This window comes from Trachurus trachurus (assembly GCF_905171665.1).
Source record: "Trachurus trachurus genome assembly, chromosome: 16".
Taxonomy (NCBI): domain Eukaryota; kingdom Metazoa; phylum Chordata; class Actinopteri; order Carangiformes; family Carangidae; genus Trachurus; species Trachurus trachurus.
In genome coordinates, this window is record NC_139902.1 from 23,959,469 (window position 1) to 23,986,131 (window position 26,663).

Genomic DNA, 26,663 nt, shown 5'->3' on the forward strand with positions numbered 1-26,663 from the left:
GTTATGAGGACAATGATCCACTAGGGGCTGTGCTTTGCCAGCGTAAGCAGAAGTAAGAAGACTTGACAGTAAACCACATATCAGGAGCCTTTCAGTGCCAGAATTTATACTGAAGAAACATCAATGAATATAAAAAACTAAGTATTTTAAATGTTTATTTAAAACAGAGGAACAGAGCAGGGGGAATTTCATTTGATTACTGGGTAATGCACTTAGGAATATGCATACTTACTGTACTGTACTGGGAAACGGAAAAACTTCCTTTCATCAGATATTCAGTGTTTCTACAGGGAGACGCTGAAGTCTCCAGGGAGCTGTGAGCTGGATGCTTACATCAGGCTGGAAACACTAGCTGTGCCAAGCGATGCCTCCCATGGGCCGTTAGGGGAAAGTACATGAAGCTGGCAGAGTGTGTGTGTGCGTGCGCTGTGGGGCTGTCATCGCCATTCGAACTGGTTGGGATTTTAACTGGTGGAGCGCGTCACTGCTGCTAAGTTTACTGTTGTAGGCAAAACAAAGAGGAGTCACAATTAGCTGAGAGGCAGACACTGAGACTTGTCATGACTTTGTTAAGTGAGAGTCAACACCCTGCAGAGAGCGCTAATGATTCCACTATATAATCCTTACTTACTCAAATGACCTGTCTGCAGATTCATTTTCTGATAATGCCCTTTTTAATTAGTGATGGATTGTTTCTCTAGAATATACATTTTATAACCTTACTGGATAAGTATTTTAGTGTGTTTCATATGAGGAGAGAGAGACTTGAAGGTCAACACAGAACCTCCCCAGCAGGGGTCCTGAGGCCTACCCTGACAACAGACCTGCCGTCTCACCTTACACTCATCCCTTCATCGAAAAAACCCCAACCACCTGATCATTACATGACAGAACAACTGCGCCCTCTCTCTCCTCCATGTTCTGCTTTTTCCTCATCTTAATTTCTGCTTACAGTCTCTTACCCACTTTCGTTTCAGCGCCCTATCTCTCCACTTCCTCTCTTGTCTCTCTCCCACACACGCTGAGTGAGTGCCTCATCATCTTTTTCTGTCTCTCCACTATGCATGACAGGGAGTTTCTGCTGGAGGCGCCACTCCGACTACTGGGCAATGCTCTCTGCTCCCAGGATAGGCTGTGGGGACTTCTGTCCCACATGGCTGACAGATTTACATCACAATTCTTCCACACACCTTTCCAGAAGGGTCTAAAAGCGTTTACGTCTCTGTACCTCTGCACTGACTCTTGCAGCCTTCTTGAAGACACGCATACAGTAGTACATCTATTTAGGACCTGACTACATTTTAGATCTCTTAAAATACCGGATGTGTCCAGAGAAGGTAACTCTTCCAAACATGACAGAGTTATGAATAAAGGCTGACTTTGTAAATGAAACTGTGTTAATATTAGAGTGCTCGGCTACTCACTGCAGATATAAATTAATTCATTTGCAGAAACAGTTTTACTTGACGGCGCTACTCAAGACAGAGGAGACTGTGTCACAGTCCTGTGTGGTAAAGCAAACTCTAGGATTATGGGCATTCTGGGTTTTTCCTTCTCTCCCAAGATGCCCTCTGTAAAATCTGGGGAATTAAAATCTGAAGTGCGTCCTAGATGTAACACACTTGGCACTCAGAGATCAGTCTATAAATGTCTAGTGGTACAACATTGCTCAATGTCGCAGGCATATAGCGTGAGTAAACGTACCGTCCTATCATATTCAGGACCATTAGTCCCGGCCTTCAGCTGTGAATTCATGGTATGAATGTAAGGGCCAGGGATGAATGATGTAGCGGAGGTCACAGCATTCCTCCCCCCCGTGCAAGATCTCACTGTTCTGCTACACATCAAGCAGAGTCCAGGCCTGAGCTGTGATAACAGCTGTAACAACCTCATGAGAGAAAGGTAAAATATTACACACAGGGTCTGTTCCTCCCCTGTGCTCTTTCCAAACATTTCAAAACACCGTCCTTGTCCAGGTTAGAAGCTACTGGAGAGCAACTGTGGAGCCACAACAGAGGTCCAAATACTGTCAGCAACAGTGCAGCTCCAGCACCACAGGAAAGCCAGAATTAGCAGTGATTTGAACTTGGAGATAAGAAAACAAGCAACAGCCAGTTTTTTTTTTCTCTCTTTTTTTTCCAGGGTTTGTTGTTTGACCTGTGGTCAAAGGGAGAGGGGGCCACACCCCTCAGAGACCAATGGCCACACGAACACACGAGAGGCCCTGTTTGGTTTTACAGCGGCCTATCATCTGAGAAGCTTCTTTATCTATGAAACAAATCCAGCCCTTTACGTAACACCAGTTTGTCTAACCCTTTTTGGTGAAACCAAAGCCAGCCACACCATTTAGGGCAGTTTTTAACTAACCGCGTCTTTCTACCGAAGGCTCAGGAGAATATGACTCTGGAAGGTATTTTGGAGCCGCTAACAAGCTTTACTCATCTGCCTTTGGCATCTCAGACCAAAGGAGGTGAGCCGATCTGCCAACAAAGAAGTTATTTCATCTGGTATGTTTGTAGTCTGACAGTGCGTGTGTGCTCATGTGGGAAGAGGAGAGAGAATTATAATGTAGAGTGTCAGTGTGTGTATGTGTATGTGTGTGTGCGCATTCCCCCCGCTGTCAGCTGTGTGGGGTGACCTGCTGTGACATTCCTGGCCCGTGTGGTGGCTGTCACACCGGCCGGCTCCAGTTGCCCTGAATACCACTGACCCTCAATAAACTCATTGCCTTTCAATGTCAGGAAATGACGGCGCTGACTGAGAAATAGACACACACGCTCATAAACGCGTACTCTCCCTCCATCATTACCTGCTAATACACATCACACATCAGATCATGTGCGAAGGGTAATTTCCACTATTACTCACTTTCAATATAATTACCCCTGAAGTCTATTTAAGTACTGGTGGCACTAAGGCGGGAAATGTTTCCACTTGCTCTGGTTTCCAGAAGAATCTGGACGGTGTTCAATGTGAATAAAATTACTCTGGCTATCAAAAAGTTCTTGTCTTCCCTCAACAGAGCGCTCCTTCACAGAGGACACGCAGATTTCTGTTTAAGTCCAGCCACGCTGGAACAGATGGTACTTCAATTACCGCCGAGAGTGTGTCAATCAGCTCACACACTGTCAGCTTCTACCAATTCCTGTCCTTATTTGTCTGCTTTCTCTCAAACTCTCAATGAACACTGACTTGTGTTCATAGTGCTGCAGAGGCAGATCCAGCGGCTTCTGTTAAAATATGTGCATCGCAGTTTCCAAAATATGGACTGGAATTAAATTCAAGGTCAAATTGTGCACTTGAATAAAGCTAGCATTGCCAAAACAGCTATTGTTTGAGATCAAACATGCCTATTCAATTTCCGCATTCCAAAACTCTGCAGGGGTTTTAGGGAAAAAAAGCATGACACCTGTCTGTGTGAAGCAAATCACAGCTGAAGTTGGGATAATAATAATAAAGACCCAATAATGACACATCAGTGTGCACTGTAGTGTAATGAAAAAGACTCACATCTCACATTAACCCCATGAAGAAAACATACCAAACTGACTTTTATCTGTGAAATGTTTTTTTTTGGGTGCCTTAATCTATCTGTTTCTCTCATACACATTAGTCTATTGTTCTCACACACACATTTAGAAACTTCTGTCCAGTTGTAAAGATCATTTGCGAAAGGAGGGTTGGGAAATGAGGGGGAGGGAATGTTCTCCCTGCCTTGGAGGTGGTGGCTCCTCCAGGTTTTAAGACCTATTCAAAGTAAAATGTTGCAGCAGTGGTATGCACTTGTCCGAGTGAGTGTGTGTGTGTACATTATGCCTGTACAACATCAGGATGTTTTGTTGTTCCCATTAACTTTTTCATTGCTGATTGTAGCTTCAAGGCTCCAATCGCTGCCTCAATAAAGCGGCCGATCCCTGCGCTGCAGTACAAAGCAGGAGAGACACACACAGAGTCTTTGTGTCAGAAACTACCCAGGTGTTAGAGCTTCAGGATTTTCCACACAAATGGGTTTTCCACCCTCTTTTTTTTTCCTCTGGAGCCACACAGCCATGTGTCTCGGCCCTTGTAAAAATCAGGGAGAACCTTTTAAATGCTTAAACAGCACAGAGCTCCTGGGCTAAGTAGAAAAAAAGAGAGCAGCAGTGAGGCTCCAACACTGGCAAGGCTGCAGACTTACAGGTTTGATGCTGGCTTGTGATTATTCACATGGGGTGACGCGGACCGACAGCTGCCACTCAAGTCAGTTAAGCAGTTATCCTGCAGTTTAAATCAACACAACACCATGTCAGATTAAATAGGATCGGAAGTACAGTCAGCGGACTTCATTATCCAGCACCAACAAGACTGCCGTGCGGCGTTACGCGGTGAGACAGCAGATACACATCTGTCTGACTCAGCACTGTCATACAGTACATTCAGACAGGAGCACGACTTTGAAAGCTGGAGTTTCAACGGATTAAAACCAAGCCTGTCTGACATCTTCATACTCTGGCATCATTGTGTTGGGGGTTAAGGTGTATCTAATGTTTTAGCTGTAGGCTACAGCAGCGTTTCCAGTTATCTATATATAAAGACGGGATGACAGTACCCTCACCCGCAGAGTATGTGGAGTGAATGGTTTGTTGAGTATGAAAATCATCTTCAGGCTTGCAGAATCAATGCCAAGCAGCGCTGACGCTGTTCTGGCAGCACCCGGTGGCTCCACACCTTACTTGGGCACTGGCAGTTTATCCTATTAAAGCCCCTCATCTGTAAGGTCTGTAAGCTGAAGCTGAAGCTGGAAAGGATGTTTACAGGAGATCGTTTAGGTAATAAGTTTATTGTTGGCCTTCCTTTCCTCTTCCAGTTAAATTAAACCAAGCAAGGTGATTGTTTTAAACCGGCATGTTCAGGCTTTCCTCACTTCTTTTTAGAATTTATGCTGGATTAAGCCTGTGAGTGTGATACTACAATAACTACAAACATTTGGCCACCTTTGCATGAGAATATCCCTCATTAATTATTCTTCTAGGCAAAAAGTCTGACACCAATTTCCCTTTCAAGTGAATGGGAAAGTGATTTCATTAGTTTACTTATTACCTCATCATCCAGCCTCACTCCTTGTTTCTTGTAAACATTTTGCATTCCTTCCTTTTATTCGTCCACTTTCAGACTCTCTCCCACGTTCCCCCTGTTCACACACCAACAGTCATAAAACACCAGAGATTTAGGCATAAAAGAACAGCAGCTTCTGTTCTGCAAAATCATTGAGTGTTTGACAGGAAGGCCGACAGATTGGAGGAACATCCCTCCAGAGTTTCTCTCTCTCTCTCCCTTAAAAGGCCCTGAAGGAATCCCAGCACAGGCGAGTTTATCAAGCCCTACCCCAGAGTAACCTCTGACCTGAGCTGCTGAGCTGTGTGTCACTGCTGATCTATCCCAGGCAGCAGGATGCTGCTGACACACATGAAAAAAATAATATGACCAAAAAAAGAAAGGAAAGGAAAAAAAAAAAAAAAGACACAGTCTTTTTGGCCTGCACAAATCTGACAACTCTCACAGCGCAGCAGCATGGCTTGAGAGACAAAGCCAAGCACTTTCTGACCCACACACAGGCTGCACAGGGACACACCCTGTACCACTTTAATGTGATGCTTCACTTTCGTTGGTGCTTTTAACAAAAACAGAGTCACAGAGAAGTTCCATTACAGAGATTTTCCTTTTTGGTTTGCATGTTGGGTAACGGTCAGCCTCAGCTCTAAAAGGGCGACGTTTGGCTTCACTACAAGCAGGGGAAATCTCCTAAAATGTCATGCAACTGTACGTGGTGGTACACTCACACACCAAATCCACTGCTTTTTTTCTACCAACGGTCTACTTTCCATGAGCGTTTTAACTGGCGCTGACGTCTGTGTATGGCTGACCTCAATATGGATCCAGGACTTTGTGTTTGAGTAGTAGTGGTGAGAGTGCTCGCTCGCTGCAGTGGGAAAACAAATGGCACAAGTTTCAGTGATTTCACTGGCAGAAATACACAGAACAACCGTCACCATATTTACACGTTAACTTCCGTAAAGCTGTGTCATGTGCAGTAGGTGACACGTTTTGTTCTCAGGCCTCCTTTTTTGGGTACATTAGCGGCATAGCTCCATCCATCGGTAAGTCCTATTACTCTATCACCATGACTACTGGATGATTTGTGACAACAACTGCTGGTCCGAGGCCAAAATGTACATTTTTCATACTAAAACATTGGTTTATAGTCAGAAACCATGAAAATTAATGGCACTCACCTCAGCTGAACTTATCATGTTTAGCACTAATCCTTAAATATCAGAATGCTATCATCCTAAACTAAACTTAACTAAAACTAAACTAAACTAAACTCATGGTTATAATTGAAGGATCATTGTCTTTGGGAGGACGTCAGCATGCTGGACACAGCTCAGAGTTGCTAGCATCACTGTAGTCTTAGTTTTTTTTAGCTTCTTGTGGCTGGAAATAAATTCCAACAGGAACTTGAACTGACACCTGAAAGTAAAGACACAAATCCACCGTTGCAGATAACTATCACAACTCTCTACTATGATAAGAAAGGAATTCTGTCATAGCAGGAACACTTTATGTTATTGCCTCTACAAACTGGTATCTTTAACAAAGTATGCTAATTATCTAGCATATGTATGCAAACAGTATGTATGATATATGACTGGTAAGACTACCATTACTGTAAGCAGAACCAAAAGAAAGGTATTGCCATCTGTTCGACAAGATGGCATTTCTTTTTAGATGTAGGAAGTGAAATTCCTAGGTCTTATACAAGAACACAGTCTAAGTGCGTCCACATCTATTCATTGCAGGTTAAGTGCTTTTCTCAAGGGCACTCCAACACCAATTGTCCTTGCTGACTACTTTATTAACACTTCTCAACCTGTGGCAGGCGGCCAGCTCACAACTCTGACATACACTGGAAAAGAAAGATTTGATCCAGCACATATACAAGATATTCACCATAGCTTGAGCTAACATAACTCAACTGATCATTTTTCATAGCCACAGCACAGGAAATGAAATGACCTCACTTTTATCAGCACACCTTCTTCTGTCCAGTCATTGTTCAGTGTATGTGTGTGTGTGTGTGATGGGAAAACCCATGCTGGTGGGCGACTTATACTTAGCAGCTTTAAACAGACACACACCCAACAACAGTTGGTCTTAAATATGCCCCTAGGCTTTTTAAAGAGTTTGTTCATTCACAAATGTGTGTGACAAAGCACTTCCCACACCACTTCTGACCTCACACAATGACACACACTGTAAATAGAGGCCACTACATCCATTCACAAAGATAGCTACACTATATCTGTACTGGTCTAAAAGGTATAGTGACAGTGCATTTATCCATATGACTGATATAAACAAAGGATAGGAGTTGAAAAAGATTCATCATTGTGTATTCCATTCTGGTCAGATATGCGTTTCTTCTACACACATCAAAGCTGGACTTTGCTCAATAATTCACAAATGTTTGAATGTTTCAGCCGAGGAGAAGCTGGAATTTAAATTACTCTTTGCAGACAATCAAGCCTGCCAAAAATAACCATTTAATTGGCTGACTGAACATGGCCACTGCTATATTTAGGGGTTATTTTAAGCCCTGCGGGGTATAGGACAGGGTCTTGCAGGACACACGGAGGAGAAAAATGGATGCCAGACCGTCACCCTCACCCTCACAATCACCCATCCATCCTACTTCAACAGGGCAATCCCCCGCTCAGGAGGCCCAGTAACGTCGGCATCAGCTGCTCGCACAAATTGCATTAGGGGAAAGTGGGAGGGCAGCCAGGCCTTTACCATTCAGTCGAATACAATTTGGAGCAGGCAGTGACACAGCAGTAAGTAACATTAGAAAGAGCAGCCTGACTGATCAACTATAAATATATTTTAACCCATTTGGAAAATATTTTTTTGATATCAGACTTACATGATACGTCTGTACTACTGTATAGTTTTTGGTTGTTTTTAAAGTTATGTTCTATTATTAATCATAATGAAATGACGACCACTTCAATCTGAAGAAACACATATCAGAGAGTGTTAGTGACTTTCTTTAAACTTTCACAGCTGAACAGGATGTAAAATATATGCTACACTAGCTAACCCATAATGTCATTGTAGTTGTACTCATAGCAGTGCTTTGAGCTAAATACTCAGCATGCTACTAGCATGTTCACAATGAAAGAGGTGGGCTAATAGACTAGTTTCGCCATCACTACAGCCATGCCACTTTCAAATACCTTCAACTTTTCAGTACATAAAGAGACCTCACATACACTAAGGTAGAATATACTGACCAGATAGCAACCAGATAGGCAAAGCTCCACAACTGGAAGTTGTATTCTCTATCTAGACAGCATCAGTGATAGCACAGGCAAATGATTTCTTTCTATGACAGCGTGTTGTTCAAGTTGAGACATCTTTCTAACGTCCAGTTAATCTTTTACATAATATCAGTTTATAGAGGCTGTTGCCATTCAAATGATGGCTACCTCCAGTCCTTGTACTATCTGATATTAACATGTCTTTTGATGCAGTATGCCTTTAAAGACCTATATTGCTTCAAACCGTTGGAGGAAGAAAAAAAAAGCCTTGGTCTGTTTTTCAGGGTAAAAGCAGGTCAGTACATGGAGAATACGGACAAGGACGTGTATTTAGGACAGAGTGCTTATATAGTGCAAGGATAAAGATGGGTATCTAACAAGAGAGAGGCGTTACACTGCAGGGTGTCCTGAGAATGTTTACAATCCAAATACTTTCCATTATCAAACATCTGCAGCCGCAACAACATACAAACAACCTACACAACCACACTGCCTACAGGCTATGATGTACACCGTTATGAGTCCTTCACTGAATAACAAGGTTCATGGGGTTTACAGCTTCGTGCAGCTTTCCCACATTCAACGGCGCAAATGCGGCTCATCGTGTGTGCCACGATTTGGTGGGATTCTGCACAGAGAGAGCGTGATCAAGTCAGACGGCTCTCTCATTGGCTGCGTGATCAGTGTGCCTTAATAAGGAGAGCAGGACCTCAGAGCAGCACAGACACTGTCGAGGAAGGAGCACAGAGGAACGTCTGGAAAATAAACACCTGCCACAGGGCCAGCTTCTGCTTCCCATTACCTCCTGGTGCAGAAACAGCACTAAACACGCAGGGATATGACAAACACACACTCGCATATAAAGCCACGTAGATGTATTCTGATGTTGTTATGAAATTAACTGTGAAGATGTCAGTATCGACACCCTACCCTTCTCTGGCATGTTCACTATTTACTACCACTGTTGTCTTGAATATGTGTCAGAGGTTACTTTATTATCAGTCTTTCCACAACGTTGAGGCTTAAAAAGCTGGTTCTGTTTGACTGATAACAGTACATAGCTCCAGTTCCAAACTAAATCAAAACAAAGGCCGGTAGTACAATGTATTTGGCAACAGCTCTGTTTGCTAGTAGTAATTATACAAAGGGCCTAAAATCAATACATGTTTCGCAGGTGTAAAAACTGCAGGACAAATCAGCATTTTCAAATAAGACACGAGACGTCCACGGAAATAGACCTACCAACAAAAGAAAACCTGCAAACATGCTGATGCGGAGAAAATAAGCAACGTGATTCAGCACAAGCGCAGTCGCCAGTTTCACACTGAAGGAGGAAAAAAGAAAAAAGAAAACTGGGGCAATATTTATAGAGGAGCTCTCCCTCTTCCTGATGATCCGTTGGAACGGAACAGATGAAACATGCAGCAGGAGAAAAACATGGAGTGGAAGGAAAAGTGAAAGCATATCAACATTTGAGACTTGGATCGAGGAATGAAACTGAAGGAAAACTTTGAAATGAAAGGACGCCGCTGGCACTGACACTCTCTGACATGAGGAAAGTGATAAAAAACGCCAAAGTGGGCAGAAACTAAAAATGTGTTGGGATGGACTGACTTTGTTTGGCTGTGGATGGATTTCTCCTCACCAGGTTCACCCATTCACATCTCCAGCTTTCTGATTCATTTGTGCAGCGCATGAGGATTTCCAAAAAAAGGAAACTATGTGAGATAATCCAGCGAAGGCACGCTGAGCTGCACACTTGAGGAGATAAAGGGATGAAGGGATAAGGTGAGATGAAAATTTGAGAAGAAAAGCATGAACTCCCCGCGGGGCATTAATGAAATTCATTGTTACTCAGCAGCACCTGTTAATGTCCTCTGTTGTGACTGGACACGGGATAACAATCAGCAGAGCGCTCAGACTTTAAACTAAGCCCCTCTCTCAGTCTCATGGAGGTCAGAGGTCAGCTGAATGGGTTTGTTGCTACGGTCACATATCAAAGCCGAGCACTCCTGTAAATCCACCGGACTCTCACAACACACACTCAGACAGGCAGCGTGGAAGACTGACAGCAAACATGTGCGCCAATCAATAAAACACTCAGCAGTCAAGAGATGCAGTGTGCAGGGCTACCGCTGTTTCACACACACACACACACACAAACAGACACACACACACAGCAGCCAGTGTGATGAAAGGCCGAGGAAGGTGCATATGCAAACAGTCACATGTTTGCACCTGTGCAAAGTCAATAAAACCAAAAATAGACAAATGAATTAGAAACACACGCACAGACACACACATACAGAGACAAGTCTTCCATTATGACATGTTGTCATCATGTCGTGTGCTGTGGCTGTCATCACTGTAATGTGAGTGCAGGCTCCCACCTTTATACTTCTCTCTGACGTTTTCATAAGCCTGGATGAAGTCCTGCTCCTCGGCGTTGGGAGGCAGGTAGGCGGGTTCGTACATGGCCATGCCGGCGGTGTCACCCTCTTCTTCTCCTCCTCCTCCTTCTTTCGGCTTTCTTCTTTCAGGGCAGCGTTTTCCTCTGTGTGTTTGGATGCGTGTGAGGCAGCCTACGCTGTCCTCTGTCTGCTCTCTCAGCTGTGTGTGAACCCTCCACAGCTCCCAACTTCATTCCACAGCCCCGCGCCACACCCCCACCACCCCGGTGCTCGCCCTCCTCCCTCCTCTCTCTTCCATACCCTCCCGTAGCCTGGCTCAGAAACACTAATATAAATGTCAGGCTCCTCCTCTTAAAGACACACAGACACGACGCACAAACAGGCACATGCTCACCGTGCTGCTTGCCAAGCACAAGCACGGCAGTGAGGACAGCAGAGCAGCAGCAGCAGCAGCAAAAGCTCTCCGCTAACATTTCAGCTGAATTAGACTGTGATGGATGGAAGCATCCACCGAAGCACAGACACACTTCTCTTAGTGTCACGCAAACGTCAGATCCGTTTGCACAGCAGACACAAAGTTACTCATCGTAGGCTATTTGCTGTTACATCAACATCACATAACACCTCTCAGGTAACAGTGAGTATTATGGTTAAGACAGGTCACTCTGCCGCAGCGACTTTTACGGCTCTTGTGTCTGGTAAACTCTGATGGTAAACAGCAGGATTTCTATAAATGCTAATGATGCTAATCCAGTAATCCAGGGTGAGTATTTTGTGTTTTACACTTAATTGAGTTGTAATCGTAACGTTACTAATGTGAGGCTTCAAAGGAGCCAATTGCTACTTGACGTTGAGCTTCAGCCATTGTTGGCTTTACAAGATGTTATAATGTGTCCTCTCAGCAGCGCTGCGTTTCAGGGAGGCTACAGAGAGTTGCTATCGGAAAGTAATGATGACACAGATCAAGGCTAGCTGGTTGATATGCTGATGTAGAAGCTAAAGAAGTGTCAACATTGGTGTTGCTTTTCTCTCTCTTGGTGAGTAAAGGAATGAAGTTTGATGCTGAACGTGCAACAGTAATTAAACAGCTGTCAATGCTAATGTTAGCTTTGTAGCAATAGAAAACATTCACATGATTCATTTAACCTGTTCTCTCTGTAGATCATTTTGGAAACCGCCTACAGTACAGTTCACTACCTGTAATTCCAATTTTGTGTAGACTGGATTAGCATTATCATTGCCTCGAGCTACTGTCCCTCATTTCTATGTGACATGTTAGTTAGCTAAAGCTGAAGAATCTACGTAGCTCCAAGGGTTCTTATTGTATGGTAATTAATCTGTCATCAGCTACAGGTTTATTGTTCGGCATGACCCAGTTTATTCTTCTGTAACAATGATCTTTGACCAGATTTATGCATCAATAAATGTTCATATAGCGAGCACATGGCTTTGTGCTACAAGATGGCATGTTAAAAAACAGTTTGAGTAATAGGTGAGATCCGTAATCATTTGTGTTACCACATTAGTACTGATTTTTAATACTGGATGACTTACTTATTTATCTTTTTCTTGTGTGAGTGTACATGTGTGTCATTGAGGTTGTCCTTTTTAGCTTGTTTTAGTCTGTTTTAGCCCTGGAATGGATGTGGCACCACAAATTTCGTTGCACTTGTCTGTTGCAATGACAATAAAGGCTATTTGATTTGATTTGATTTGATTATTGCAGGATACTTCATTTTTGTAGTTGTAAAAAAAAATGTCCATAAATGCTAACGTGACATTGTGGCAAGATGTTTTGTTGCAACCTCTCCTAACATGAAACCAGTCACTCCTTATTATTTGGGTGATGCTAAAGTGAAAGTTATTGTTGCATAATCTGTTTATTTAATCACAACTGAAAAGTCTGCAGCCATTTGCTACAGGACATAACCCCATAACAATGATGTCCACCCTGTTTGTGCTGCAGTAACACACTCCAGCTGCTCGCTGTTATGTTTAGGTCTGTGACTTTGAAAGCTGATGCTTGTGTACTGCAATAAATACATTCAAAAGGGAGCCCATGGTGTAGATATGCCCTTGACATCCACTGGGAACATCAACTAGTGGGGCAGCCCCTGAATATTCAACAGTTGCCCGATGACCTGCCAAGGCTTGAAGCTGATGACTAAAAACATTACGCTGGCACAGAGAGACAGTGGTTTCTGCTATCAATGGATCAGGCTGCTACACCGAGTTGTAATCTAAAAATGATGTTGATGTGTTCTTGAGTTTTATGATTGCAAATCTCATTAGAATGATGAGGACACTGACAGCTCTCTGAAGAATAACATCACCCCTGCACTATTTCCATGCTGGTTTGCATAGGAGTCAGTTACAGCACAATAAGGGGAATCTAATGGAGGAAAAAGGAAAATCCCTGCAGCTCAGCCCGGCTATCAGACGTTTCTTTGGCCAAGGCCAAACTGACATCAGCCAGGACACTTCCCCGAGAGGAAACACGATAAGTCCTCTCCAAACTCTGCTGCTGCAGAAGCGCGTGTCTGTATCTTTACACTAACTCCAAGAGGAAGTCTTGCTAGAGCTAAGCACAATGTCCAGCATGTTTTCTTTCTTTCAAAGTTCAGACACTTTGGAAATTATGCTTTTTATATTTTCAGCAGCTTTTAAAGAGGAACTATGCAAGATGTTTACCTCAACTATGCTAAATTCTGACCTTAGTTAACACCATAATCAGTGTAACAGTGCAACCCGTAATCTGTTGTTTATGACAGATAAGACAGATACTGTAAATGACGTTATCCACCAACTCCTGGTGCTTTCCCGCTGGCTTCGTTGAAAAGAAATGCACATGGCCGGAAGGAGGGTTAGCAAAACAGCAGAAATACGACTGGATTTGCATAGTTCCCCTTTAAATGTGAGAATATACAAGTATTTCAAAGATTATGCTCATATACATACCTTTAAATGACCATATATATAAAAATGCATTCCTAGTTTTTCACATAACTGCGTATAAAGACATGCACAGTGCATCCACCACAAAACAGTGTAGACAGGGAGTTCCCCAGGGCCATAAAATTATAGCACAGAAAAACTCAGCTGCCCAGAGAACGAACAGCTGGATAAATATGCAGACAACATAAACTCCTCCTGAAGCAGCACTAAACAGCTAACTGTTGACGAAATAGGGAGAGGTACAGTACTACGGAGGGAATGACATCAGCGTGGTGTTGACTTGTGACAGATAACACAGCACAGAACAATAAAGAGAGGCCAGCGTCCAAGTGTGTCCAGGTTAAGTGGTGCTGTGACATCAGTGTTAGGCTATACTGCTGCCTACAGTAACATATGGGAGTGAAGAGGAAGCTAAGTGGAGATGTTTAAGACTAAACGTTTAGCACATCACCCACTATTAACACTCACTGACACAGGATCTCACAGCGTCATCCCACACATGCACGCACACACAAACGCATAGCGGTGACACTTAAGAGGATGCTTACATTATATCTCTCTCTGGCTGCTCACTAGATCGTACTAGATTTCTGTCCGCTCCCAAACAGCTGTAAAACCACACCTGGCTTTGTGACATCTGTTTATTTAGTTAAGCGGCAACTTTAAAGGGGCACGTGATCTCATAATCTAAATGAGTCAGATAAAAGCTGTGGAAGGAAGGAAGGAATGAAAGTATGTGTAAGTGTATACGTGTGCAGCTTTCCCAGATCTCATTCAACAATACTCAACAGGTGCCTAAAGCGGCTCAGGACTCCTGCACGCACATAAGCTTTCTACATCAGAGGGCTGGAAGGTGTGTGTGTGTGTGTGTGTGTGTTCAAATGTGTGAACTGCTTTAGATGCATGTGTGTGGACTCTCGTCTCAAGTGTTTGTCTGTGCATTTGCACTTCATGTGATACTTGTGCCTGTAAATGGTCCCACGGGATGAATGGAAACCAACAAACAAAGCTGTGAAACTAAAGACGTCCTCTGCCTCCTGTATGTGCCACATAGTACAACTGTAGTTTCTAGCTTTTACTGTACAATCTTGGATGAATTGTATACACACTTACAAGGATTATGCAATTAAATAATACTGTATAATGTAAGTTTGCAGAGATTTTATTAGTATTCTTTTCCTTAGCTTGGAATTCTACATAAAATGTATCTTTATGCCTCTTTAAGGTTGTAAAATAAGATGTTTTTTTCTGGATAGTACACTGACACTGCCATTAAAATATTTTTTATTTCATTCTCAAATGTATTCTCATTCCCCAGTGGCTGAAAAAGCTGTACAGCTGGAAAGTAAACAACAGTCTGTCTCTGTTTTTTTTCCCAGACATGTTTCCTTCTGTTTGATATTCTAGCGGGGCCAATACACAAGACAGGCGATGCTACAACAACATTACCATCATTAATGCTTTTCACACCACTCTGCTCTAAGAGTGCAATACCACTCCTCACAAATCACAGCACATCTTTTAGATTGAAGCGTCAAGGGCTTTACTCACGCTCGGCTCAGTGCTACTGCTGATGGAAAAAAAACCAAGGGGGAAACAAGCAAAACTTTGTGTACACAAAAGTGCACACACACACAACTGAATGTTCACACACAAATACACAAAGGCAGGAGTTTAATAGTGGCCAACAGCTAGACTGATAGTCTGGCTGTGGAAGATGACAAACCTCTCATCAACAGTGGGACAGCTGCTGTGAGGAGGAGAATTTATCACCAGCTTTAACTTAACCAGGACTCATCCTCTGCTGGAACGTGATAAGATGGAAAATTATTTTGTAAGCAGAGACATGGTTTTTAAAAAAATCTCACTTTCTTTCTTCCTTGTTTTCCCATCCATCACACTCCTTAATCCTGAATTGATTTATTGGAATGAATGTGCCAATGTCAGTGGCAGACAGATCATGATCAATAGCACTGCAGAGGCAAGTCCAGAAACCCCTCCTCCTCTACAGTAAAGCACCTATACAGCTAAGATACATGTTGAAGAATGCGTCGTGCAAATAACCACAGTGTACATACAGTGATACAAGCAGGCGGCATGTTATCTTCTCTGTTAGCTCCTCATATCTGAAGGTTGGATGTTTAGTGTTGCTGCATAAAAACACATGAGTAAAGTCGGGACCTCACCCCCTCCTTTCTCTGACACAATCTCCATGAGTGTATCATCATCTTTTTTGGGAGTTTCTCTGTCAATTAGCCAGGGAGTTGACTGACAGATTTCACAGTCTGTTGCAATCATGGTGCAACAGCTAAATCACAGGCGTTAGACATTTCATAGAAAACAGGCCTGGCTCCCTCTCCTGGATATCAACAACAGACTCATATGTGATGCACAACAGTGACCACTTCTTCTCCTATTTGCTTTTCCACTCAGATCACACACACATTTCGTTATGGCTCATTTACAGTATTTCAAAACTGACGTCTCAGTGTTCGGCGTGCTCTCCCTGGAGTGCTGTGTAATGGGGAAGGCATAAAGGTCACAACTGTAAAAAAAAATAATAAAAAAAAGGCAGAAATAGAGATATTCTGTTTGACAGGCTGCGTCAATGAGCGTAAAACTTTTTGTATTCTGAAAAAAGGCAGCACCCTGTAACGCCATGAGCACAAGGAATACACTATGTAGGCAATGCTATTTGAGACGGGTGTGGGAAATGAGGCACATTTTCCAGAAACTGTGATGACTCCAGGTCCAGGACCAACACTTTCAGGCAGCCCCACCAGCCCCTTATTAAAAAGCGCCACCTGCTGGGCAAATGTGTTATTGCTGTCTGCACGAGCCTTGATAGCAGACAAGATGATAAGATGACATTTAATAATCTATTGTAGTGCTTTTCAGACTGCATAGAGATCCAAGAATAGGTGATGGAAGCTATAATTTATGGAGAAAACCCAGACATTCAGGTTACACAATACTCTCAAATATCTCTCAAACCCGAGGAATAAGATTAGAAACACAAAGAGCTTCTCATAAGTGAATCAGTTCAACAGTCTGAAACTGTGAGGAAGAGTACAATAAAATGCCATTCTATTCAGCTCAATGCTTCCATGAAATTTGCTTTTTACTGCATCATTATGAAAGCTGCCCAATGACAATAGACAATCTGTGTCTGCGCAGTAACTGCCTATGATACAAGTGTGTTTGTCTGGGAGAAGATTTATACTTGCAAAGGGCCAGTTCACAGCCCAAACTAATCACACTGCCTGGGGCCACAGACGATGTATGACTCACATATTTCCCATTAAGCCTATAAAATAAGAGCTACAGTGCTACTGCTGAGATACTTGGGGCTCTGTTCATCCACACTAATCATTTTTAATCACAGGAAATCTCAACCGTTTACAGTCTGTGTGCATGTGTCGGCTATGTGTGCATGTGTGTATGAGAGAGGAGGAGAGAGGCTGTGTGTGGTGTTATCTCAGTATCAGATCATAGCCTCTCCAATAATAAATAATTGAGGAGTACTCTGCGGGGATGTTTGCCATTTTCAGTGCCGCTTGGATTTTCAAGGCAACGCTGAAACACATTCTGACTGTGAGGGTAGTTAACATTTAATGCAGGAAAGTCAACAAACATGATCCTATTTATGTTCGTATAACAACTTACCTAAAAGGGCGTAATAGCAATTTAGCCATTTTAACAGCACAACAGCCTTTAAAATTGTTATGCCTGATGATGATGAAAAATCAATCCTGTCTAACCTGTTTTTGTTTTGTTTTTCGTATTGCATCTGGATGTGATACCTGCACAATATGCCAACTAAAATTTCATTAGAATTACAGGCTAAATATTTTCCCTTCTAAGTCCTTTAAATATACAGTGGCTTCACGCCCCTTCGCTTGTGCAGCATTGTAGATTTAGTCTAGGCTTAATAGCTCCGATTGACAAAGTGAAACCATATATTACATATTTGACAGTCAGCGTGGAAAAAAAAGTAATGAGCTCCACCATAAAGGCATCTTATGATTATCACAACGAGTATGTAAACTTCTCAATGAGGTCATGCTAAATGACATGAGCACACCACACACAAGAACCAGTTGATGTGTTACTTGATATGTGAGGGATGAGCATTCATGTTGACATAATGATAATGTATATGTCACAATAGCCTGAGGAAGACGTGTGCGTGTGTGTGTGTATGTACAGAGTTCTCATATCCATTGTACTGTGTCCCTACAGTGAAGGTCAAACAGTGAACCACATGGTGGAGTGTCTGATCTTGTACTGAGTTATGTTGCAAGGGCACAGAGTCAGTCCCTGAGAACCGGTCTCACGAGAGCACTAAGGAGTCTGAGCATTCCTCTGACCAGGATCAGGGATGACCTCTGACCTCTTCCTTTGCTCCTGTACTGACCCCATGCAGTCATATAGTGGACAGTAAATCCTCTCTATAGCCAGTCTGACAGCTGACTGACTGAGGCGCTTTCAACTCAATCACTCACTGGTTTGTGAATGGGTGTTCACTGCATCCCAGCAGCGGATATTACTGTTATACATCATCTTTATCGCCTAAGGATGTTCAAGGAAAGAGACTTTTACAGAGTTAGTACATATCTAAATAGCACCATTAGCTTCACGTGCTAATCCCAATGGAGTCTACTCTGTCTATTCACAAGCTGCTAATGTCACCAGTAACTGAAGCCCTCACTTAACAAGTCTTAATAAGCTCTCAATCTAAATTTTCTGAGTCTATTCCCACAGGTAATTAAAACAGTGTCTAAGCTGCACTAATGGGTAATTAGAAATATAAGTGTAATTTATTAACTAATTTAGAGATCTGCAAAGTTGAGAGAAGTCATCAGAGATAACTGACAAGACAAAAAAAATTACACACTTCCCATGTAACCTATCACATGACTTGCACAACCACAGACATGCCATGCACACACACCTCTGTCAGTATAATGAAACACATACTGTCGTTACTCATACGTAAGTAAAAGTTTTCAAAACAAAAAACACGCTTATGAGTCCACATGTCATGCTAGTGGCCTGTAGTGGGAATGCTAATATGTTCAGAATGACAATACTATGTTTGTATGCTATATTAAATGCATCTTCCTATGTTGGCTAATGGCTAGCTGTCAAGTATTGTACCAGTCAGAAAATCTACACAGCCACAAACAGCGGAACAAGATGGAAACTCGACTGCCACACAAGCTGCTCTGTTTTGCTGTATATAACAGTGTGGCTTTGACTAAATGCAAAGACATAGGATGCTAACATACTGGCAGTCACATGCTGACGTTTATCATATTAACTATGGTTACCGTTTTCATTTTTTATATTAGCATGCAAACATATAAGTACAACTGACACCAGTGGGAAATAGTTTTGCAAGTATGTGGTCCCCAACCAAATACTGAACGAATACGATGTTTGACGTGTTGTTGGCACCAGATTAAAAGTTAAGGGCTCTTCAAACTCATTAAAATTAATCTTGTCAGGAGCAAGAATGTCTTTACCAGATTTCATGGCAAACTACCCAAAAGTAGTTAAAATATTTCAGTTGGGACTCGGGATAAAAGTGCTGGACCGAAAAGCATTTCCATGCTGTCACCATGGTTTAAAAAAACCTTGTTTTAATTCCTTAATGCATTGAACCAGTAAGAAAACAGTGGTTTTTAGGCCACCAGGTATCTTCCATCTACATCTATCCAATGCAAACAACGAGAGGTCAGACCACCAACAGCTGCAACAGTGGATTACAAACAAGATCTGTGTTTAGTCCAGTTGTGATTCCCCTCTAGCACATGTTTGTCTACACAGAGTCAGGGATTCTTCAGCAGTGAGTTAGTCAGTCAGCAGAGCCGACAACAAAAGCTCAGCCTCACCCATGGGTGCTGACGCAGCCTGACCTGGCCTTCTGATGGCTAGAGGAAGAGGATGTGGATGCAGGCCTATTGTAGGTGCTAAAGTTGTCCAGACTTCCTCTTAGCGCGGCAGGAGCACGGCAGGAGCACGGCACTCCAAAACAAACCCGATCAAAGACTTACTGAGGCTAAACCTGGCACATTGTAAATAAGCATATCGCAACATAAAAGGGGAGTACTGTACATTTTATTTTTGTGCAACAATGACAAAGTAGCCATTCAAATAAACAGGTTTTACGACCGTCTCTTCATCGTATCGGTGCAGTTGTGAGGTCGTCCTGCCTTTCCCACAGTGGCACCATTTAAAATCCATCTCAATCAAACACAATGAAGATATCAAATGACTAGTACATTATTGATTATTGAAGTAATTTCATAGAGGTGGCACTAATTACACATAAAATGATTATGACTCTTCACTTATCTCTGATTCATCTGTCAATTTTACACCAGGCCCTCTCTGGCAATGAGCTGAGTAAATGTGTCTAACATTTGGCCTCAGGCAATCAGCACATCACGGAGATAGAACTACAGTACCAGCCCATAGAGTAAATAAATAATGTGCTTCCAGCATCCCTTTAGATGAACTGGACAGGATCCCAGCCTATTGTCTGAGCGAAACGAACCACACCTCACATTTGGAAAATTACTCTCTTGTGCCACTTTCCTTGTCTGAGCAGAAAGAGTATATCCTGTTTGGATGGAAAGGCCTATCATCAGTATGCACGGGGAAATAAATACACATATAGGTGATGAGACAGTTTAGCATCCTCTTTTGACTCACACTGTTATTTACAAGGTTAATTGTTGCGCAGGGACCTTCACCTTTAAAGGTCAAGGCAGGCTTGAAGGCACGGAGGGGGCTATAGCAAAAAAAACCTCCCACAACACTAACAGGAGTCCTGTTCTTAGCCCTCCCACTACATACAAAGATCTTACATCTACAAATGACACAACAATATATAACTTAATACAGGTACTTATGCACATATTAACACAACACTGTGACCTGTTCAATGGTCAGTGTGTCAAACTGAGCTGACTGTCATGTTCTTTGACAAGCTCTACCCAGAACGCAAACAAGGACATGCCCATAGATAACAATGGCCCATTAATAAATGCATTTTCAATACAAGTAAAACACTTATGAATTATTTTCTTTCTTCTCTGCTTATGAAGGTTCTTCAAAGGCAGCACAACACCCACTGATGTCTCATGTCTGACTTAAAAACACCATTATCACTCACATTTCTCAGCCGCCCCTGTGGGAAATAGCTTCACCAACTTCTTTTGGTTTAAAGTCTGAAGTCTGTTGCGACTGTGACCACATGGAGGTGTGGAATTTGTAACTGCTCCTACGAGCCCGGTGACACTCGCATTCAAAACAATGACATGTTTCTGCTCTTCATTTGAACACAACTGTAGCGCTCACTAGATGTGCTCAGTGCTGAAATCTTTCATGTCTAGAACAACTTCACTGTCCTTTCACACATACACAAATGTCTCCCTTGAATAAACGGCCCAAATCAATTTCTTTTCAAAGGCTGAGCTAATAAGCAGTTTTCATATTCATCCTACCTGCAATGCGAATCACGGCCCTCTCTGCTGGATCCAGGACTTCCCCTGAGGCTGATTTCGAGCGCTTCACCCTCTGGAGCTTGGACAGGTTCCAGGGGAGGGTGTCTCCAGGGCAGGGGACGGTGCCCCTCTCTTCATAGTTTTCCTCCAGTGGGGTTCGATCCCTATGTCTGTCTTTACGGCTCGCCATCATCTACCTACTGGAGAGATTAAAGAGCAGTGTTTAAGATTACAAACCATATCCAAATATTTTATTTAGGGGGTTTAGTTTATGTGGACCAGCAAAAAGCCTGGCAACTGTGTTATAACGCTACAACCTGGGCACACATCCCCATAAAGTTACCATGCATGTAGTTTGTTATAAAGCAAGAATTAGTAATTAATATCCCACACTGGTTTACAAAAAGTGCAAGAGGAGATCAGCCACATGCTTACAGTCCCAGTTATGATACTACAGAGGGCAAAGAAGGGTAAAGTCTGACATCATTGTCACAAGGTGTCAGAGGTTTTCAAAAACATAAACACTACAACTTTAAATTCTCCGGCCAAATCACCAAATCATTAAACCACTGTTGACTCTGCCAAAACAGACACCCACGTATTAGTAAACCGACCTGGTGTATCAGGTTTTCTACTCTCCTGTGCAGTGCCATCATTTTTTTTTTTTAAATATTAAACTGTCACCGACAAGATAAAACTAGAAATAAAAAGCTCGATGTCAAGAGTGCCATAAAATGCAAACTGCAGGACTCAGACACACAATGTGCTTTGTGAAATATCATGAGTAGCGGGTGGAGATGTCTGCAGGGAGAGGCCCTGGGACCTTGATAACAGTACTGTACTTCTACCGCTCATGCAAAATAAAAAAGGGTGGAGTAACATTCCTATAAGGCATCCATGAATTTTTTAAGTGAGCTCTGCAAAAGCTGCCGAGTGAATAAACACATTTATATTCTTAGACTCACATTTTATGATCATGATATGTGATGGCAATATTAACCACATTATGTATCCTGAAAGTACACATAACTGTCCTTCAAAAAAAAAAAAAAAAAAAAAAAGTCTAGGAGAGGAGACCATGACTGTTCAGGACTGACCTTTGCCTTCAGGTTAAATATTTACCAGGAACATGCTGCATTGCCATATAGCGACAGAGCTAAATAGTAATAATCAGCGTCACTGTGAAATGTCACAACTCACTACAAATGACATCATATCTATCACATCTCCCATTAATCCTGAGAGAGTAAGCCGTGAACCATGTTAAGGGGAACCAATTCCTCAGTTAGCAATCAAACCCAACTGTGACATTATGGCTGATTTCCATAAGGTGTGTGTGGAGATGAAGCCTAACACAGCCTGAGGTGATATGCACATTGCACATCAATGGTTACTGGGTTAGTAAAGTACAACCTGAGCTCAGTCTGTCAGTCTTCGGCACTCATAAGAAGTCTGTATATCTAAGTGAACTGGTGATTCAACACCCTGTCACTTTCTGTCATATCAGGATACAAATCTCTTAACATTCTGTCAGCATCAATATTTCAGCAGAGCTGTGTATGAATGTGACATGATAAGATAGACCTCAGCTCAAGGAGCTAGCCTGTGAGTGAGGCACTGTCACAGTGTACTACTACTAATAATAATAACTTTATTTGGATAGGGACAGTGCATACTGATGAACAATAGTAAAAAATAAAAAAATTAATAAAAATATTGTAATTATGCCGGATTACAACAGAGCTGCAGTCCCTAATAAATACATAAAATACAGCTGACAGTCCACTACATAGAATAAAAACAGTACAATAAATAAAATACAAATAACAGTCCACTACACAGTCAGGATAAGATAATACAGTAAATAGAATATAGATCACTGTACTGTAACATGCCCTAATGTTGTCAGTTCAAAGTTCAGTCCTCTGTTATCATACTTAACATGTAAATGTTTTGGCACCTACTCAGCATGAGGATCATGATGTCATCACAAAACAAGCTAGAGCAGGCCGACACAGAGGGACATAAAATAATATGACCAGAGCAGCTGTAAATGAATTTATTTAATACCATGTCCAAAGTAGTGAATTGTTTCTGAAGCACTGCTTACCATGACATTTGAAAATGCAAATGACCAAGGAAACACTGTCACTGTCAATACTGTAAGGGAGTTTACTTAATGGGAAGAATTGCATAATATTGCAAAGGAGGCCTGGACTTGTATCAATATTAAATAATAGTAAATGTACAGCTCTTGTAGTATGGTAACTGTCTATCTTAGTTTATCTGTGACATTTGTGTCATCTTGGGGATAAGACTGTAATAAGAAATCTAAACACATATCCCATTTCCATCTCTTATGAGTACACTGTACTACAGACCACACAGTGATGACACTATAATGAATGGCCACTGTTTCTGGACTATAATTTAAAAAAAAACAAGTCTACTAATGGGCTCATACATTTTGTAATGTCTAATTAGTAGTAATACAATAGATCCCACAGTGATCCTGTGATGTTGACAGTATTTAATTGTGGATGTGTATTTTTGTAAATTGAGTGACACTTACAGAATTCAGATTAGATTACTGTCTAACTGAGGTTATTTATTCAATGCATGTTTTGTTGGGAATATTAATACTACAACACCTGCAGTTGCACACTGCTGGCCTGAGGCACCTGCAACAAACTGAGCCCCAGCTCACACCAATACATACACAATGACTCAGTAAGGTAAGTTAAGACAATCCTGCCACTGTAACATGTTCCCTGCATGGTGCTGCCAAAGTCCTAATTACTACTGAGAACACACATTGTCTTACCTTGCTGCTGTGTTGGATCAGTGCGTAAAAGCTTGTCAAACAGCCATAAATGCCTGCACCGGGCGCTTCAGTCTGTGTCTGTCAGGTTATTGCCAACCAAAACAAACGAAGTCGCTGCGTGCCCGTGTGTGACAGCGCGTTGCATGTGTGTGCCGGTAATATTGAGACAGCCACTCCTTTCGCAGGAGGCAGGACAGGAGGAGGCTGGAGAGACGACCCGCCGTGCAGAATCCGCAGTCATCTGTGATGTTTCCCTTTCCCTGCTCGCTCGCTCTCATCCAACATCCCTCCCTGCATGGCGACACCACTGAAATAATCATTCGTTAACTGACAACCCAAAGCTTGGAAATATGCCGCTTCTACTCTTCATGACTGCAGAGAAACGACGACACATAAACAGGCGTCCTTGCCCGGACGCTGTAACGCTGCACCGGGGACTTGCTGTGGAGCCGCTGTGCCGATCGACAGCAATTAACGGCGTGTCTCCACCAGCACGGTCTGGTTCTGCGGTGAAAAGCTGCATTACTCACCGCTCGATTAAGTTGGCCTGGTTGTCCCGGGCTGAGCACTGTTGTTGTGTCTGCAGCTGCAGGGAAATGCAGAGGACGGATTATGTGTTAAGAAGCAGAGATGTTTTATTAAATGGCTGCAATGATGTTTGGAATTAATGGGAAAAGTGCAAGTGGTTTATCTGTGTTTCTAAATGATGCACTGTCAAGCTAACATACTGTTGTGATGCTGACATGATCCAGAAAATTAGACCTATACTCATCACTTCACTACATTAAAATGTTATAAACGGTATTAAACATGAAAAATCTTTGTTGAATAATTTTACAATTTTTGGCGGGGGGGGGGGGGGGTTCACCTGCCCAGCAAAGCATCATGAGTTACGACGGTATTTGAAAGTTTTGCTAGCATAGCCTATGTTAGCATTAGCAACGGTTTACAACTTACCAGTCTAGAAGAAACATTGTCAGATCAGTGTCAAAGTAAATCCGCATCGAGTCAAACGAAAGGTCGATACTTCGCAGGTGAGCAGTAAAAAGTGGAAACCACCACAGCCGCCTTCACTTCACCATCCCACCGGTTTCCCGTCGAGCTGTGTCTCCCCTAGCTCCGCCCGGTTTAAACCGCGAAGGAAGCGTTGCCCATATTTGGAAAGGCGTCGTGTCCTAGATGTAGAATATCGCTCCGATTAAAGAGAAACGCACAGAGTCGTGTTCTTTGACGTGGAAAATTGCATTTTCTAAGTATCAGTCAACACAACCAAAAAAATAAAATAACTAATGATTAAACTGTCATAGAAATAAAATAAAATAAAATATAGCCAAGGCTATTGCAAGTAAGTTTTCACTTTGAATAGGCTAGCTATCCTAGTAGTTTTGGGACAAGTGTTCACTTAATCATGTAAGATGGACTTTGTAGGCAAAAATATGTGACATGGCCATGGGGATATGCCTGATCTGATGATACAAGTCAACAGTGTAAAACTCAAGCAGTGGGACCCTCCTTTCATATTCAAAACAGGGGGGACGAGGAACTTCCGGGTCACTGATGGAGTAGACGTGCTTTCCTCGAGCTCCCGCTCAACTTTACATATAAATCGGTTTCAGAGCCTCATTTGCACATCCAATCGAACTGGACCAAACAATTAATGCACAGAGAACCCATTTTCTCCAAAAAACACAAAAATGGCTGCGAAGAACAACAAAAAGAAGGACTCATCCGCCCCGGCCCCGGCTCCGGCCCCGACCCCGGCCCGGGCCCCGACCTCACCTGCCCCGGCTCCCACTCAAGACATCATGGCTAACATGACGAGGGTCCTCAAGCAACATAAAGAAGCCCTCTCGCTTGAATTCAAATCGGCTATTACACCGCTGGAACAGAAACTGGACTTTGTTCAAGCCACTGTCACCGACCACGAGCACCGCCTGTCCTCACTCGAGGAGAACGCTAACCAACTCAGCGACCAAGTTGGGATGCTACAGGCTAAGTGTGAGGCTATGGAAGAGGGCTACGCTAAGCTAAAGGCTAAGACCATCGATCTTGAGTCCCGCTGCCGCCGCAATAATATAAGAATAGTCGGCCTACCGGAATCTATTGAAGGCACACAGCCCACGACTTTTTTCTCCAAGTTACTGGTGGACATTCTCGGTGAAGGGATCCTCCACGCTCCCCCAGAGCTCGATCGTGCCCACAGAGCCCTCACAGCAAAACCAGCCCCGGGGTCCAGGCCCAGAGCGGTAATCGCCCGTGTTCACCATTACAAAACCAAGGAAGCGATCATCCAGGAGGCCAGACGAAGACGAGGTGAGCTGTCCTATCAGGGAAAACCGGTGGCGATATTCGAAGACTACTGCCCCGAGGTCATCGAACAGCGCACGGCATACCGGGGGGTGATGTCGAAGCTGTACCAACAAGGCCTGAAGCCATCGCTGTTGTACCCGGCTAGGCTACGGATCACAAATAAAGACGGGAGGAAAAGAATGTTCACATCGGTGGAGGATGCCGAGGCTTTCGTGACACGCAGCGATGATGCACCACACTCATCAACCGGGGAAAAGCGGTAACTTACTCAGGGTGGCCGATGCTATAG

At 42.8% G+C, this 26,663-nt stretch overlaps 1 protein-coding gene across 4 annotated transcripts in view; it reads right to left on the minus strand.

Moving 5' to 3' along the window:
* The window catches only part of LOC310999641 (plectin-like), a 110,705-nt gene extending 99,711 nt beyond the window's left edge, over window positions 1-10,994 (minus strand). For all 4 annotated transcript variants that reach the window (XM_083990162.1, XM_083990163.1, XM_083990160.1 and 1 more), the window contains exon 1: window positions 10,751-10,994. In XM_083990162.1, the coding sequence (XP_083846288.1) occupies window positions 10,751-10,841 (91 nt within the window). In that variant the 5' untranslated portion in view covers window positions 10,842-10,994. The remainder of the gene's footprint in view (window positions 1-10,750) is intronic.
* Window positions 10,995-26,663: the final 15,669 nt, after the last annotated feature.